Here is a 17,192-nt window from a genome sequence, read left to right as displayed (position 1 = left end):
TTGCACTTGGAGAGTTGTAGGGATGAGTCTATCTGGCCTACCCAAGAAATCTTTTCTGGGCACAAGGGGGGTGTGCCAGAAGCTAGCTGACACACCACTGACAAATACACGTTTTCTGTTGTTAATACCCAAAAGCTGCCACAAGAGGCATTTCCAGTTTTGTTCTCAGGCTCCTTGCAGCTGCTTCTCTAGAAGCCTGTTCTCATCTAGGGGCTGACTACGGTCAGAAGCATATTCTGTTTTATTGTGCCCTCATCATCCACCCTGCCACACACACTCAGGATGTCATCTTAGGCGTATGTTTTCTGTCAACTCAGTGTGGCTCTTGGGTCCACTTTGCCATTGTTGTCGATGCCAAGGGCCCCTGGGCACTATTTGGAGGCAAGGAACTTGTGTGGGTTCTCCACCCCATGACCTTTGTTCCTTTGGCCGTTTTGACTTGATTGCTCTTGTGGGTACACTCTCAGAGGCTGCTGCTCTGTCCATGTTAGACCATCTGTTCTGTCGTCTTTTTGGCCATAACTCATTGTATGAACTACCTGACAATAAATTTGAGATTGTCCTGCCATACCTTTTTTTCACTCCCATCTCAGCCCCTCAGCTCTGTTCTTGAGTATCATGGTCTTGAGGACCAGGGCATGAGTCACACAAGTAGGGTGGCCTAAGGAATGAGGCTTCTAGACTTTGAGGGGATTAGGTTGGGGTACTAAAAAGAAAGATTTTATGTCACAAGGGGTTTTTTTTGTTTTTATTTTTAGAGAGAGCAAGAGAGCATGAAAGGGGACGAAGAGCAGAGAGAGAGAGGGAGAGAGAGACAGAGACAGAGAATCCTAAGCAGGCTCCGTGCTCAGCATGGAACCCAATGCAGGGCCAGATCCCACAACTTTGGGATCACGACCTGAGCCAAAATCAAGAGTCAGACACATAACCAACTGAGCCACCAGGCGCCCCTGTTTTTTGTTTTAAGACATATTGGCACTTAAGTCTTGATTGAAATCATTTTTACTCAATGAAGTTGACCCAGGAGTGTTTGGCAGTGGCAGTTACTGATCTGCAAAGCGTGTGGTTCTGTTCCAGGCCCAGTGAGATCTTCTCAGGGGAAAATGTTCTGACATTTCAAACAGATTACCTCTGTGCATAGTATTGACCCTGTGCCCTGTAAATGATGCATGTATGGTTGACACCTGAGGAAATTATTCAATATGGGAAAGAGATAGGAAAGAAGAAACATTAGAGTTATAGTCAACGTTTGTGGAATCAGTGTGTGAATAAACTGCTTATCAGGAATGATCATAGAGGGCTTTGCTTAAATAAATGAGAAATTGATGCTTCAGGTCTGCAGGCCAACTCTGCCAAATAGAGCTCCCTCAGAATATAAGACACCACATCCACATCTGACCCCATATGGAAAGAAGCATGCAAGCCAGTTCTGGTTCACATTCCATTTCTACCACATGCTGGGCATGTGGCTTTAGGCAATTTATTGAACTTCTCTGAGACTCAGTTTTCTTAGCTGTAAGCTATGGATAACTCAGTTCTATCTACCTTGCAGCTCGTAAATGTTAGCTATTATTTTTAATCATTTTTATACAAAGAGAAGGTTGATATTACTTATTCATCTGCCCACAGCTTCTTCCAAAATCCCCTTCCTCTCTCCATACGCACCACTACCACCAATACTGTGTTTACATATATATATATATAGTACATATATATATATATATATATTATATGTATGTATGTACATATATATATATTATATGTATGTATGTATATATATAATACATACATATAATATACAATACTGTGTTTACATATATATAGTACATATATATATTATATGTATATATAATATATAATTTATATATATAATATATATATATATGATTTTATTTATTTATTTATTTAAGAGAGGGAGAGACAGAGTGTGAGTAGGGTAGGGGCAGAGAGAGAGGGAGACACAGAATCTGAAGCAGGATCCAGGCTCTGAGCCTTCAGCACAGAGCCTGACGCAGGGCTCACGAACCTTGAGATCATGACCTGAGCCAAAGTAGGATGCTTAACCGACTGAGCCACCCAGGCGCTCCAGTGTTTACTTATAGATGCGATGTAAAAACACATCCCTCGTCCTCTTGCTTAAATATATTGGTGTCTGAGTTTGCATGTATTCTGTTGGAATCAATGTTTAGTGAAAAGGAATGGAGACAAACAGATGTTCTCACAGTCCTGATGCTCATGGAACAGAATTGAATGTTTCCATATAGGTACATTCTATTGGCTTAAGCAATGTGGATATTTTCTGACCAGCCATATGGATCTTTTGTCATCTGAGATGTTAATATTTTCCTTGTATTTTATAGTAGCTCTGGAACATGGCCAGTTTCTTGAATAGGGTCCACATGGCTCATTATGCGCAGGACCCAGAAACTGGCTTGCTTGTGCAATTCAAATGAACAGGGACACTTAGAAGAGTTGGGGGCTGGGGTAGGGCAGTGGGCAGGGGAACGTACACAATAATTTTTGCTCCTGCATTAACCTACAAATAATGAGCACTTTCTTGTGCTTTACAATAAGTAATGAAAAGAAATTGTAGAGTTAGATGCAAAAGTAACCTGAAGGACAGCTGAATGTGTGGACCCACCAGTTTTCTCCTCGTGTGCAAAAGGTTAATCCTTGTTAATGCCTGGAACGTTGAGTTTCTACAGAAAGGGCTGCGTGTCCACACATGTTTTGGCATCTGCCCACACACTTCTGTATGGTATGACTCAGCAACCTAGAAGAAGGGCTGCGGTGTGTACATTTGCGCTTCAGTGGAATTTAACAAACTGATTCCTGAAAATGGTCTCATAAAGGTGAGCAACAGAGAGCTAATGGCGTTCTCTTGATAATTTCATCTTTCCCCTAGGATCTCCTGATAGTGGTTTTAAAGGGAATGCTATCCTTTTGTTCTAGGGGCACCTTATCTGTCCAGTTTCTTCCTCCACCTATTTTTCACCTCTTGCTTTTTAAAAATTAATGTTCTCTGTCGTAGCTCAGAGGATAGGATCTAATCTAGAGTGAGAGGCTCTTCATCAGGTGAGACTCATCTGTCCTGTTCCCATTTTACCCCTTCTGAAGTAATGACATTGAAGGCTTCCAGTTTGGACCTAAGATGGCTCTAATTATGAACAGATATTCTGTGATGGAATTCACTCAGATAACTAATTAACCACAGGAATACATTGGCTGTGGAAAATTTCAGGAGCACCATCTGTGGAAAAACTGAGAAGGGCATGCCTTTACCACAGCTCTGGGGTCCATTACGAGTGTGTGTGTGTCTAGTGGGCGTTGGCTCACAGCTGTCAAAGTCGCCATAACGTCTCATTGTAGGAACTCCACAAAGTGTCCAGCAGCACCTTACAAGCAACCTGTTGATTTGAAGTTTCCAATTCTGGGGAAAGAGACTGAAATAGAACAGACTGGTCTTAACTTTCTCTCTCTCTCTCTCTCTCTCTCTCTCTCTCTCTCTCTCTCTCTCTCTTTTTAATTGTTCTGGCTTGTGCTCAATTTCCACATTATGGCACATTTCTTTCTTTTAAAAAAAATTTTTTTTAATGTTTATTTTTGAGACAGAGGGAGACAGAGCGTGAGTTGGGGAGGGGGAGAGAGAGAGGGAGACACAGAATGCGAAGCAGGCTCCAGGCTCTGAGCTGTCAGCACATAGCCCGATGGAGGGCTCCAACCCACGAACCATGAGATCATGACCTGAGCCGAAGTCGGATGCTTAACTGACTGAGCCACCCAGGCATCCCTGGCACACTTCTTTCTTAAAAGGGGATTCCTTTTGTCCTCTGGCTTGAGAGCATTACCACTGCATGCTCTCCCCTTAGGGACAAAGACTACCATTACATCACCCTTGCACTTTCTTTAAGTCCAGGGCATGTTTATTCCTGGGTCCAGGAACTTAGAAGACAGTGCTCTGCTGTACTTTCACAACATCCCCTGTTAGCAGGTGCACCGTGTTTGTAATTTGGAGGAGGCTGTCCCTCAGCTGTGTTCACATCTGTACTGTGTGGGGCTCAAGATGGAACCCAATAATACTTAGGATTCTGCTTGGGAAAAGAGGGTTCTGTGACATCTCAGTCCCACTCAGCATCAGATGATTTAACAGCAACACTGTCAGCATTCCCAGTATGAGTCATGTGTGTCTGTACTGGTGACTTGGTGACTTGGTGTTTGGGAACTAGCTGTCTTTGCAATCCTTTGTAAAAAACCTAAACAGTGAAGCTGTCTCCAGTTCTGTTTATGAAACCACCCTATCAACTCCCTGATGATGATGTCCTTGTAACTCAAAAAAATGTTTATACTTTTCTTTAGAAAGCTAACTTTTTGTTTTGTTTTCTTTTCTTTTCTCTTTGGTCATTTTGGCTCCTTTAGTCTTGAGGCAAATGATCCCAATTGTTGGAACCCAACTGAGAAATTGAGTTGCCTGCTGGGTACCTTACTGAGGTAGAGATGGATTGGGGTTGAACAGGGGTTTGGATGCTTGATACAATCATATGTTTTAGGGTTTTGTTGTTGCTGCCACTGCTGCTGTATTTTTTTTGTGTGTGGGGAGATTTATTTAGGAGTTAGGTGGTAGGAGTTAGCTAGATCTGTTAGCTTTAGGACAGGCCTAGAAATAAATCTTCATTGAGTGAGTGAATCAGTTTTCCCTGCCTCTGTCTCTGTTTCACCATCAGAAACCTGGATGAAAGGAATATTAATGTGTGTTGAAATCTATCACCTGCGAGTGCTGTTTGTATCATTTCCAGTTTGATTCTGATTGAGTGAGTGATGTTAGCCTTTGTAAGTGATCAGGGAGGCCAATTATGCTTGTACTTGCTTTGTAGCATTGAGATAAAAATTAGTGATTGAGTGGGAGTTCAGATTTAGATCGGTAGTACAATATAAATTCTCATTCAGTCAATCATGTTTATAGGTATCCTGTGCTTTATTGTACAAACACAATAGTGGAAAAGCAAGTTGACATGAAGGGAACCCAGATTTATTTAATACCATTACAAAAGCAAAAATATTTTCCTACATAATAAATGTTCCAATAAAACAAGTTGAGCCAAGGAGGAGAGATGGTGAGTAAGCCCATGGCATGCTCAGAATGTACCACAATACTTAAGTTGACTTTAACCCTTTCATTTCCTTATCGTAAGTAGCTTCCTCTCTCTTTATCAGAGTCCAGTGTTTCTCAACTTTAATGAACTGCCTTGAAGTATATGAATCTTGTCAATGTGCATATTCTGTTTTAGTCAACAGGGTGGAAGGGATGGAGGAAGGGAAGCTGAGATTCTTCATTTCTTTGAAGTGCCTTGGTGATGCTAATGCTACTGGCCCATCCATCTCACTTTGAGAAGCAAGGTTTTGTTTAATTTTTTCATGTCCTTCCTTACAAAGTGGGTCACTGAAACTTAGCAGAACCTGTTAGATAATATCATAATGAACATTACTGTCTACCATGTATGGGAATTTGATAATGCATTATTTTTTGCAATTTAATAGTTAGAAGAATATTATTCAGAGAAAGACAAAAGCATATGATTTCACTCATGTGGAATTTAAGAAACAGAACAAATAAACAAAGGGAAAAAAAAGGGAGAGAGAGACAAATCGAGGAACAGACTCTTAATTACAGAAAACAAACTGACAGTCACCAGAGGGGAGAGAGGTAGGGGGATGGGTTAAATAAGTGATGGAGATTAAAGAGTGCACTTGTCTCGGTGAGCACTGGGTAAGGTACGGAATTGTTGAACTACTATGTTGTACACTTGAAACTAATACAACACTGTATGTTAACTAACTGGCATTAAAATAAAAAATTTAAAAAGCAAAAAAATAATAGTTAGAATATTGTTAAATCTGAACTTCAGTTTATTATAAACAAATCTCACCTGAAAATCTAAAGAAAACAATCCTGGGGCGCCTGGGTGGCTCAGTCAGTTGAGTGTCCGACCTCAGCTCAGGTCATGATCTCAGGGTTTGTGAGTTCAAGCCCTGCCTCAGGCTTTCACTGACAGCGGTGGGGCCTATTCAGATTCTCTTGTCTCACTCTCTTCTGCCCCTCCCCCAAAGATACATATTTTTTTTTCTTAATTTCTTTTTTAGAGAGAGAGGGAGAGTGTGAGTAGGGGAGGAAGCAGAGGGAGACAGAATCCCAAGCAGGCTCCATGCTCAGTGTGAAGCCCCACGCAGGGCTTGATCCCACAAACCATGAGATCATGACCTGAGCCAAATCAAGAGTCCAGTGCTCAACCAACTGAGCCACCCAGGTGCCCCAATGAACATTTGAAGGAAGGAAGGAAGGAAGGAAGGAAGGAAGGAAGGAAGGAAGGAAAAGGAAAGGAAAGGAAAGGAAGGAAGGAAGGAAGGAAGTGGGGAAAGGAGGGAGGGGAGAAGGATTAAAGAGGTTAGGCTTTTTAATTGAATGTTGCCTGCCATTTTGTTCTTATAATTTAAAAAACAGTTTGAAAACATATTTTAAAAAGCAAAATTTTTGGCCATCTATTCATTTGATAGGCAAGTGGCTTGTGTATGTTTGAGACTTTATTATAGAGATGTGCACCTTGTGGGCGATATTACTCTGTGGAGGTGAAGGAAGAGGGCAGGCATGGATAGGACTGCCAGCTGTGGGTGGCTCTGGCTTTCAGGGAGTCTTCCTTGGTTACAGTCGAACAGTAGGTTTCTTGGGGCAGCAGGGTTGGAGGCACTTAAAAACCTTTGGATCGTGGGCGCCTGGGTGGCTCAGTCGGTTAAGCGTCCGGCTTTGGCTCAGGTCATCTCGCCAGTGAGTTTGGGTCCCGCATCGGGCTCTGTGCTGACAGCTCAGAGCCTGGAGCCTGCTTCGGATTCTGTGTCTCCCTCTCTGCTCCTCCCTCTCTCTCTCTCTCTCTCTCAAAGATGAATAAATGTTAAAAAAACAAAACAAAAAAACAAAAACCTTTGGATCATGGTGGCAGCTGTGCCTGGGACTGGAACGGCAAGTGGGGTGTTTTCTGCCCAGACCTGGTCCTTGTTCTATCCCTTATTCCAAAATTCATTCCAGCTCATTTTAAGACTACTGTTCTTACTTTAATTTCACCTCCCTAAATACTATGCAAATATTACCAGCACAAAGGGAATAGAGTCATTGAGCATGTGTGGGAACCTAGTTGGTACAAGGTCTTGTACAAATTGTGGTAATTCGGATACCCATCCCTATCCTTCCTAATGGAGAATATGGTCTAGTTTTACTCCTGGGTGAAGGAGATGAGATCTCTGACCAGTAGAAGCGTGTTTGCTTTTTCAAGGATAGGGTATGGAATAGAGGAGGTTAATAGAGGACCAGAGATATTTTGCTTTGTATCAAAGATGTATATAAATTTATCTATCAAGTTAATAATTCGGAGGAATATACTTTCTGTCATGATAATTACATGTATTGTATTTTTCTGGGTCTCTAAGAACCAGCAATTTCTCTGGTGCCTAACACCAGGTTCAGTCCCATGAACCATGAGATCATGACCTGAGCCAAAATCAGTCTGACATTTAACCAGCTGAACCACCCAGGAGCCCCAAAACCTACATTTTTTTTTAATAAAAAAATTTTTAATGTTTATTTTTTGATATAGAGAGACAGAAGAGTGTGAGCAGGGAGGGGCAGAGAGAGAGAAAGAGAACCAGAATTCGAAGCAGGCTCCAGACTCTGAGCTAGCTGTCAGCATAGAGCCTGACGTGGGGCTTGAACCCACAAACCACAAGATCATGACCTGAGCCAAAGTTGGACGCTTAACTGACTGACCCCCCCCCCCCCAAGACCTAAGGCAGTTCCTTCAAAGCTTAGGAAAATCTGCATTATCAGATTTCATTTACTAAAATATTTATTAGTTTCAGTTGATTGGTCTTTCAGACAAGTAGGTGAGCATCTGTCATGATCATTAGCCCCAGCCGCCATCCTTATTTTATTTATGGATTCCAACTGCCAATTATTTTCCTTGAGGAATGTGAAGTTTTATTGTTGTTGTTTGTTTGTTTATTTGTTTTTAATTCTTCTCAGCTAAGCAGTGTATACCTAATGGGAAAATAATGCAGAGGGATGAAAGAAACTAGTCTCTGTAGTTGAAGGCCTAGTTTTCCTTTGGAATCTGAGGTTCTAACCTTGTTCTATCAGGGGAACCACAGTGAGTGGATGAGTTGATTAAAAACTCTGGTCCTCTTTCCTCCTGTACGAAAGGTGGATAATTATAGTTACCTGTACTTCTAGGGTCCTATGAGTCTTAATTAGTTAACATTTGCAAAGTGTTTGGAGATCTCTGAATTAAAAGTGCTGAGCAGTGGAATCCAAGTTCAGTGTAATTATAATTGGAATGAGTTTCGATTCCCGCCTTCCCTCTACCTCCTTCCATGGTGTTCTTTCAGCCAAACTAGACATGACCCCATGGTTAGCACTCATTTCTGCACACTTCTCTCTAACCCCTTCTTTTGTAACTCCCTTCAGCCTAGAAATAAATAAATAGAAAATAGAAATAAATGAATTAAGTTAAAAGATATACCCAAGCCCTTAACCCCAATCTCACACTTAAGTAACTACTCAGTATTTATTTTTAAAGCTCAATGGCCACTAAGGAGAAAATCAATGAATTGTCTCTTCCAGTCTATCGTTCTTTTAGGCCCTCCTGTATCTGGTGATAAACGGGGCTTCTGGAAGCATTTCCCTGCTCAGAAACTCTCACTGGCTCTTTCATGCCTATAAGGCAGGGTCCGAACTCTCTAGCATCACCCTCAGAGCTTTCTGGAATCTGATAGTCACTCACTCTTCTTTCTCACTATTCCTTTCCAGAGCTCTTCTCTCCAGAAATGTACTCTGTGCCTTTAACCAAGACTCCATCCATCCATTGGTGTCTTTTCTGAACACGTCTAAATCTTTCCTATCCTTTGCCTTCCTCTTCACAAAGCATACTTCCTTCTCTAACTGGAAGTAACCTCTTTCTCTTTATAGAATTTTTTCTTTTCCTGGGTTGTTTCTACTTTTCTGTTTTAGTTACTTACATGCATATCCTACTTTTCTCCTAGACTATAAGATTTGAAAGTAGATTCCATGTATGATGAATGAACAAAGGCTAATAAATGCATGTAGTGAAACTGGATACAAATCGAAGATTATTTATATTGATTTGAAAGATTGCATTAAGGTGGTCTTTTAATAGGTTTGCATCATATATGTTAGGAATTAAATATTAATTGATAATTTCTTCAACATTACCATCATCCTTGTTGCTTATACGACTAAGATGAGCAACCATATCTTTAAACTATTTTCTTTGATTACATGTCATAGACATAACCCTAAGGGACTGGGGGATCGGGAACACTTTGCATTTTTTTCTCCTCTGTGCCTGAATTACCCATATTACTGTTTGGTTTTCCTTCTTAACTTTGGCCATAGAAACATCATTCTATCATGCCTATGTTTTTGCATAGCTTTCCTTTAGAGGAAGACCATGTTGTCTGAAATTTCATCTACTGAAATAATCAGGCCTTAAAGTTGAAGGGACTTTTAGGTCATGATTAGTCCAGAACTGCAAAGTAGTATCTCACTGGTGCTGCCTTTAGAAAGCTGGGCTCCAGGATACGCACAGCTACAGAAAACTATGGCTGTGTTGTATAAGCTCCTTCTTTGACCACCCTTTGTAGCATCGTCTGTCTTCTCCCTGCAGTTAAATATTCTAAAACTGGCAGCACGTCCTGACAGTAAAAACTTGGGTGAAGAGGTAACCTGTTAACCTCTCTGAACCATAGTGGTCTTATCTTGAAATGTGGATAATAATACCTGTCTTATCTCCTTGTAACAATCAAATTAGATCATACTTGTGAATGCTCTATCGTCTTTTAGACAAATGTTAAGTTATTACTACAGCATGCTGTCATGGATATTCATCTAGTTGAATGTTTAAGACTCATGAGTCATACTTAAAACTAAACTTTACTTCTATTTTGTCAATTTTCTTTTTAGCCCTGTGTACTATATTTAATTTTTTGAGAATGGGGCTACAAACAATCCTTCCTAGCATTTTATAGATGTGATTGGGTTGATTGTTGTGAGCCTTGGAGCAGAATTAGACAGCACCAGTGAATTTATTATGTAGAAACAGATATATAGACTAACAATCTACTTAGGAGTATTACACAGCCTCTTTTGTGTAATAAAGACACATCCGAAGGGCTAAAACGTTAGGAATTGTCATGGAAGTTCTTACTTATTGTTAGGATTTCCTAATATAGTATATAAAATTACTCATTGAAGAGGTTAACAGCCAAAAAGGCAGTTGAAATACTAAAAATCCAAGTTTCACTGTGATTATTATTATCACTGGCTACTTTTCTAAGTCTTCTGTTAGGAACAGGGCTACACAAGTGATAAGAGGAATTTGTATGATATAGTGTTATTTTCTTTTTAGAAATTAGTCAAGTAAGGCTTTACCCTGTTAGAGAAGCTAAAGAGATTCTTCATGACTGATAATTGCCATCTATCAGATCCCTTCGAGCTTTTAATTTGGGTTTAGCATGGCCTGCACTTGACCAAATAATTCCAATGAGTTCACTTGTGCTTTCCAAATGGAAAGCCTTCCCATAAAAGGTTAATACTGCCTTTTCTAATGGTTTAGTAAGCCCATCAGTAAATTTTTACTGAGAACTATTATATTATTCTGTGTTGACCATTAATTGCAGGGGTGAGGTAGTCAGACATGATTCATTCCCTCAGAGAGCCTATCATCTAACTGAAGGCTGACCATGGTTAGCAAACACTGTTAGTTAACAAGCAAGTAGGGATATGAGAATACTCAATGAGCTATAAGATGCAAATTTTAGAAGAGAAGGTGGCACGTATGATCTGATGCTTGAACTGTGCTATGAAGGATGATAAGTGAGATTTAATCAGACAGAAAAAAGTTTGCCAGAAGAATGGAACAGGTCACTTCCAGGCAATAATGTATATACAGCTCCAAGGATTCTGGCCTGATCAGAGTAGAGGTGAGTAACGGTGAGGCCAGATTTTGAAGGGTGTGATACCAGGTAAAAGAAGTTGTTAGATGGTATTTAATGGAATGAAAATGCTATTGCAAGTTTTTGAGAGAGAAAGATAAGGTGAGTGGTTGGTCAGGCAGTGATCATCATAGTTGAATGGAGCAGAAAGGACGTAAAGTGCATCAGGGGGACATTGAGATGGTGAGAGCTGAACCAAGATGGCGGCAGTGGGATGGAGGAAAAGGGATGGACAGGAGAAATGTTGTAAAGGAAAAATGAGCAGGACTTCTTCACTGATTGGATTTGAAGACCATACCCAAAATGTATGGTCAAACTTGATTCCAAGATTCCTGGCCTCCACCCTGGGTGGTCCAAAGTATTAAGAAATCACTGTCAGAAACAGACAAGTTAGGAAGTAATATTGTTTCCACAAAAGGTATTGAGTTTGGTGCTGGATGCACTTATAAGGCCTTGGGAGTAGGCAGTGAGCATCCTAGAAGTGTCACTGGGGTCAGGGCTGGCAAAGGGGGCTGGGCTTTAGCACCAGATACTTAATTTAACTGAATCCGTGCAGATGTTGCGCTTTGAGGGATGCCACTGTTTGGGCTTCAGGATGAAAGCCAAGTTATATTTACTCAGATACCGTTTCGTCCTCTGAAATATTTGTTTATGGAACTGCTAATAAAATGATACATAAAGTACCACTTTTGGAACCAAAAAGTTACTAACATAAAGAGGAGACCAGTGAAAGGCAGGGTAAACTTCTCTAAGCCAAGTATAGAAAAAGGTATATCATTAAAAGCCTCCTATCTCTGGTAGTGATAATAAAACAATTTCCCAACTCTGTAGTTGAAGATGCCTCAGTACCCTGGGCCATTTTAAGCGGCTCATGTGGGCATTTAGTAAATATTTATGAAACTTACTCCATTTCATTAATTCTAGAATCACAGTTTGTCATTCATATTTGTAATATCTCTGAAGTTGTGTCTTATAGCTGATGTTATTGTATTGTTATTGTTGCCATGTAGGAGTCATCGTATAGTTGTCATCACCTTAACCAATTTAGTTGGCTTACTCTTGTTTCATATGCAGAAAAATTGTATATGATAAAATGTGTCCAAATAAGTCTAAAAGAGCTCTTCAGTAAGTGTACAATAATATTTCCAAGTGATAAAGCAATGGTTTAATTGGCTGCATTTTTTATTTCTTAGTGGTACATAAAATGATGTGTTTTGTAATGCTGGTATCTTAGACTTGATGAAATATGGCATTAAAAGATTGCTGATCACAGCAAATCTCTACCAGAGTGATATGGATGACTGGAGTAAAATATTCTATATTTGCATTCTTTCATCGACCTACATTTGAGGTGCCCCTTGGGTTGTTTTAACTTGGACTGGGAACATCAGGAGAAAAGGTTTTCATTCAATGGTGTAAATACTGCCTGCCAGGAATAGAAACCTCCTTGGAGGATACATTTCTTTGATGGTGCGGAATCCAGAACATTCACAAAAAGTTCAGGTGTTAGCAGAATAGATATCTGTGGTTTATTCAAACCAGTGTGTGCTTCTGATTCTGGCCATTGTGCGCTCCAAACGGCTCTGAGCGTGCTTGCTATTTGTATATAGTGAGAGTGAATCCACAAAGAAATTTGTGGGTGTTTGGGGATGGTAATAGCCCCTTAGTGGTAGAAAATGTGATCTCTTACAAAAGTGGAGAAGAGAAACATTTGCTTTTCAATGCCAGAATTTTTAGCCATTTCTGAAGTATGACCTATTAACTGGAGGTAGGTTGTCTTCCTGTTCAGTGACACTTCATATGGACAGAAAAATAGTCCTTTTCCCTACTGGTTAGACACATGTGTGTCTTTTTGTAAGTCCTTGCTCCAGGACTGAGAAGTAGGAATAGAGTGTCGGAGCCCAGGGATGCTTCTCTTTCTTGCTAAGAGACCCAGTGCTTCAGGTAAGTGATTCTGAAGTCCTTCACCATCTGACGGTAACCTTGGGTCGGTCTATAGGTATGTTTTCATTTTGTTTGTTCTTCCATTCTAATTGGCTTCCCAGAGCCTGCTTATAGATGTAGAGCCAGATTTAGAGTATAGCAACCCTCTGGCAAACAGGAAAAGATTAATTTTGTGGTGTGCTGTTAAGGGACTTCCCAGAAAACTTCAAAAGCACAGAAAGAAGTGCTCACTGCCTATTCCAAAATGTGCAAAACGCCACTCAGCCTTTTAAAGTTATGATAAACTCTGAGCTCTCTCACATACACGTACTCACAGGACCACATTTCTAATAAAAGGAGAAGCTGAGCTTGCTTGGATGGCTCTGTACATGAGCCAGAAAAGTCAAAGGGGTGAGGGGCTCAGAGTTAGTGGAGATAAACGTGGATCCGCATATGGGAGGCATTTGACATTGACTTCATTGCCTTTTTAATGCTGACTTTTTCAGTGCTCTTTTAAGCAGACACATTGTTTTCATGACATCAGCCCCAGGTATAGACACACCATTAAAATCAACGTGTAGAAAATGATTTGTGTTTGGAAATAAGCAGAACATTTTCAGTAGTGACCACCCAGGTGTACTAGGAAAACATTGAAGCTAAAGTTGGGAGCCCCGAGTTCTAATGTAAACTTCCTTCAGGACATAAACTTTCTTCAGGACAGGAAGCAAGTCCTCGGTGGCCTTTGGTTTGGTTCCTTATCTGTAAAGCGGGTTGGCTTGATGGGATTATCTTTATGCTTTGTCCTAATAGATTATGGGAGGGGAAAAAAAAGTCCATGTAAAAGGCTCCTTACAGCTCCCCGACTTCTGTTTTACGGTGCTCTTCATACCTAGATATCACACAGCCGGAAAGGCCCCCACAGACCCCTCAGGCCACTGCTGTTCCTGTCACACAGCTCCCGCAATAGGACCATGTTGCTAACTTGAAAAAAAAATTACTATTACACTTGGAGTTGTTGCCTAGTAACATTTCTGATTTTGTGTTTCTTGTGACAGCCTGAGCAGAGATCATTAAAAATTAAACTTACAAAGCTGGTAAGGGAGAACTTGCAGCCACAGTTTTTTTCACTTATGTAGAAGCCATCTAACCTTGGGTGTAAATGCCACACAGAGCACACGACTGATGCTAACATGTGTCTGATGCAACTAGAGTTCATCACCAGTGCATAAAATCCTTGCCCCCGCAGAATGGCCTGGAATCACAGTCCGATGGCCGCAGCGCATCCCTGCGAAAGAAAGTGCTAACCGGCTCTGTGTCCTGTTTCTGTTTTTTCCCTGCAGCTCCACCAGGTGAGAAGAGTGATGACCATCCTTTTCCTTACTATGGTTATTTCATACTTCGGTTGCATGAAGGCTGCCCCTATGAAAGAAGCCAACGGCCGAGGACAAGGCAGCTTGGCCTACCCAGGTGTGCGGACCCATGGGACTCTGGAGAGCGTGAACGGGCCCAAGGCAGGGTCAAGAGGCCTGACATCCTTGGCTGACACTTTTGAACACGTGATAGAAGAGCTGTTGGACGAGGACCAGAAAGGTCGACCCAATGAAGAAAACAGTAAGGACGCGGACTTATACACTTCCAGGGTGATGCTCAGTAGTCAAGTGCCTTTGGAGCCTCCTCTCCTCTTTCTGCTTGAGGAATACAAAAATTACCTGGATGCTGCAAACATGTCTATGAGGGTCCGGCGCCACTCTGACCCTGCCCGCCGTGGGGAGCTGAGCGTGTGCGACAGCATTAGCGAGTGGGTGACAGCGGCAGATAAAAAGACTGCAGTGGACATGTCGGGCGGGACGGTCACCGTCCTTGAAAAAGTCCCTGTATCTAAAGGCCAACTGAAGCAGTACTTCTACGAGACCAAGTGCAATCCCATGGGTTACACAAAGGAGGGCTGCAGGGGCATAGACAAAAGGCATTGGAACTCCCAGTGCCGAACTACCCAGTCGTACGTGCGGGCCCTCACCATGGATAGCAAAAAGAGAATTGGCTGGCGATTCATAAGGATAGACACTTCCTGTGTATGTACATTGACCATTAAAAGGGGAAGATAGTGGATTGATGTTGTATAGATTATATTGAGACAAAAATTATCTATTTGTATATATACATAACAGGGTAAATTATTCAGTTAAGAAAAAATAATTTTATGAACTGCATGTATAAATGAAGTTTATACAGTACAGTGGTTCTACAATCTATTTATTGGACATATCCATGACCAGAAGGGAAACAGTCATTTTGCGCACAACTTTAAAAAGTCTGCATTTCATTCCTCGATAATGTTGTGGTTTGTTGCCGTTGCCAAGAATTGAAAACGTAAAAAGTTTAAAAAAAAAATAATAAATTGCATGCTGCTTTAATTGTGAATTGATAATAAACTGTCCTCTTTCAGAAAACAGACAAAAAAAAAAAAAAAAAAACCAACAAAAATTTGAACCAAAACATTCCGTTTACATTTTAGACAGTAAGTATCTTCGTTCTTGTTAGTACTATTATCTGTTTTACTGCTTTTAACTTCTGATAGCGTTGGAATTAAAACAATGTCAAGGTGCTGTTGTCATTGCTTTACTGGCTTAGGGAATGGGTGGATGGGAGGGGTATATTTTTGTTTGTTTTGTGTTTTTTTTGTTTGTTTTGTTGTTTTGTTTTCTTTCTTTCTTTCTTTCTTTCTTTCTTTCTTTCTTTCTTTCTTTCTTTCTTTCTTTCAAGTTCCCACAGGGAGTAGGGATGGGGAAAGAATTCCTTCAGTATATATTCTGGTTGATAAAAGATTTATTTGTATGTTGTAAAGATGTTGGCAATATCAATCAGATGATTGGAAACTGAATAAAAATTAAGGCAACTGAATGAACTGCTCACTCCACTTCCCATGATGCACCTCCTGGGCTCCCACTCACTCTTTGGGCCTTGGTCAGCAGAAGCTTCTTTTGCTGGAAAGATCTACATTTTCTTAGAGCACATTCTTTCCCTCCCTCCCCCTTTGGTCCCCTCTTTATTTTGTTTTCTCTTAAAGGAAGAAAAATCAGTTGGGTGCTCTGAAATAATGTACCACTGCTGTGAACGAGTGGACAAATTTTGTCATATTGTGGCACTCTCATAAGCATGGAGAACAGTGGTTTCTTTCTTTTCTGTTTTCTTTCTTTCTTTCTTTCTTTCTTTCTTTCTTTCTTTCTTTCTTTCTTTCTTTTAGAAGAGAAAAAGAACAACAACAAAAAACTCAAAGATTCTTTTTTATGAGGGGTAAACACTTGGGTAAATCATTTGTAAGGCTTAACAAAATCATGGTAAGGCTTAAAAACGTCTTGCAAGCAAAAGGTGGAGTTCTGTATGGACCCAGAAATGCCTAGATCAGAGCAGGAGTCCACACTGCCAGTGACGTGAGACTGAACCAGCCATATGGAGGCTGTGTGGAGCTGACACGTCATTTCCGGGTGGTGCAGGAGGAATTTCTGCGTGGCCATCCTGATGTCTAGGTGGGGGTGGGGAATGGTACTTGAGACATTCCAAGAGGGAGACCTTTGAAGGACCTTTCAGAGGTGGCTCTGGAATGACTGTGTCAAGTTGCTTGGACCTCGCGCTTTAAGTGCCTACATTATCTAACTGTGCTAAGAGGTTCTCGCTGGAGGACCCCACTCGAGCTGACTTACATTCTCCACCCTGGGTAATTTGTCCTACAGCTGGATTAGCCTGGGGCAGGTTCAGAACCAAATGTGACATTGTCATCATGAAACTGATACAATGAGATGGAAAATGCTTGCGACATGAACACTTTCTGCTTTGAAATTAGACTTGAGGAAAACCAGGGTTTTGTCTTCTGAGAACTTTCGGTAAGGGGGAAGGGACAGGAAAAGGCCCCAAAAACTCAGGTTGGATGACCAAGGCTACCAAGAGGAAATCTTGTCCCAAGACAAGACTTCAGGAAGGTGTCTGCATGTCTAGGACACGAAAGGCTTGAAGGTGCCTTGCTCAATGGAAGAGGCCAGGACAGAGCTGATAAAGTTTTGCTCCCCAGTGAAGGCCTCAGCAACCTCCTGCCCATCCTGTCTGTTCATGGAGAGGGTCCCTGCCTCACCTCTGCCATCTTGGGTTTGGAGAAATAAAGGTGGGAGCCTGGAATAGCATGGTCCTGGGAAAAATGAATCCCAGGGAAAATTAGTGCTAAA

General features: G+C 41.1%; 1 protein-coding gene across 1 annotated transcript in view; it reads left to right on the top strand.

Moving 5' to 3' along the window:
* BDNF (brain derived neurotrophic factor) overlaps positions 1-15,467 on the top strand; it is a 35,435-nt gene extending 19,968 nt beyond the window's left edge. Inside the window, exon 2 of the mRNA XM_015544869.2 lies at positions 14,316-15,467. Within this exon, the coding sequence (XP_015400355.1) occupies positions 14,337-15,080 (744 nt within the window). The 5' untranslated portion in view covers positions 14,316-14,336 and the 3' untranslated portion in view covers positions 15,081-15,467. The remainder of the gene's footprint in view (positions 1-14,315) is intronic.
* The last annotated feature ends 1,725 nt before the right edge of the window (positions 15,468-17,192 follow it).

This window comes from Panthera tigris, chromosome D1 (assembly GCF_018350195.1).
Source record: "Panthera tigris isolate Pti1 chromosome D1, P.tigris_Pti1_mat1.1, whole genome shotgun sequence".
Lineage (NCBI taxonomy): Eukaryota > Metazoa > Chordata > Mammalia > Carnivora > Felidae > Panthera > Panthera tigris.
The sequence above is the reverse complement of the archived record's forward strand: the minus strand, read 5'-3'. Positions and strand labels throughout refer to the sequence as shown.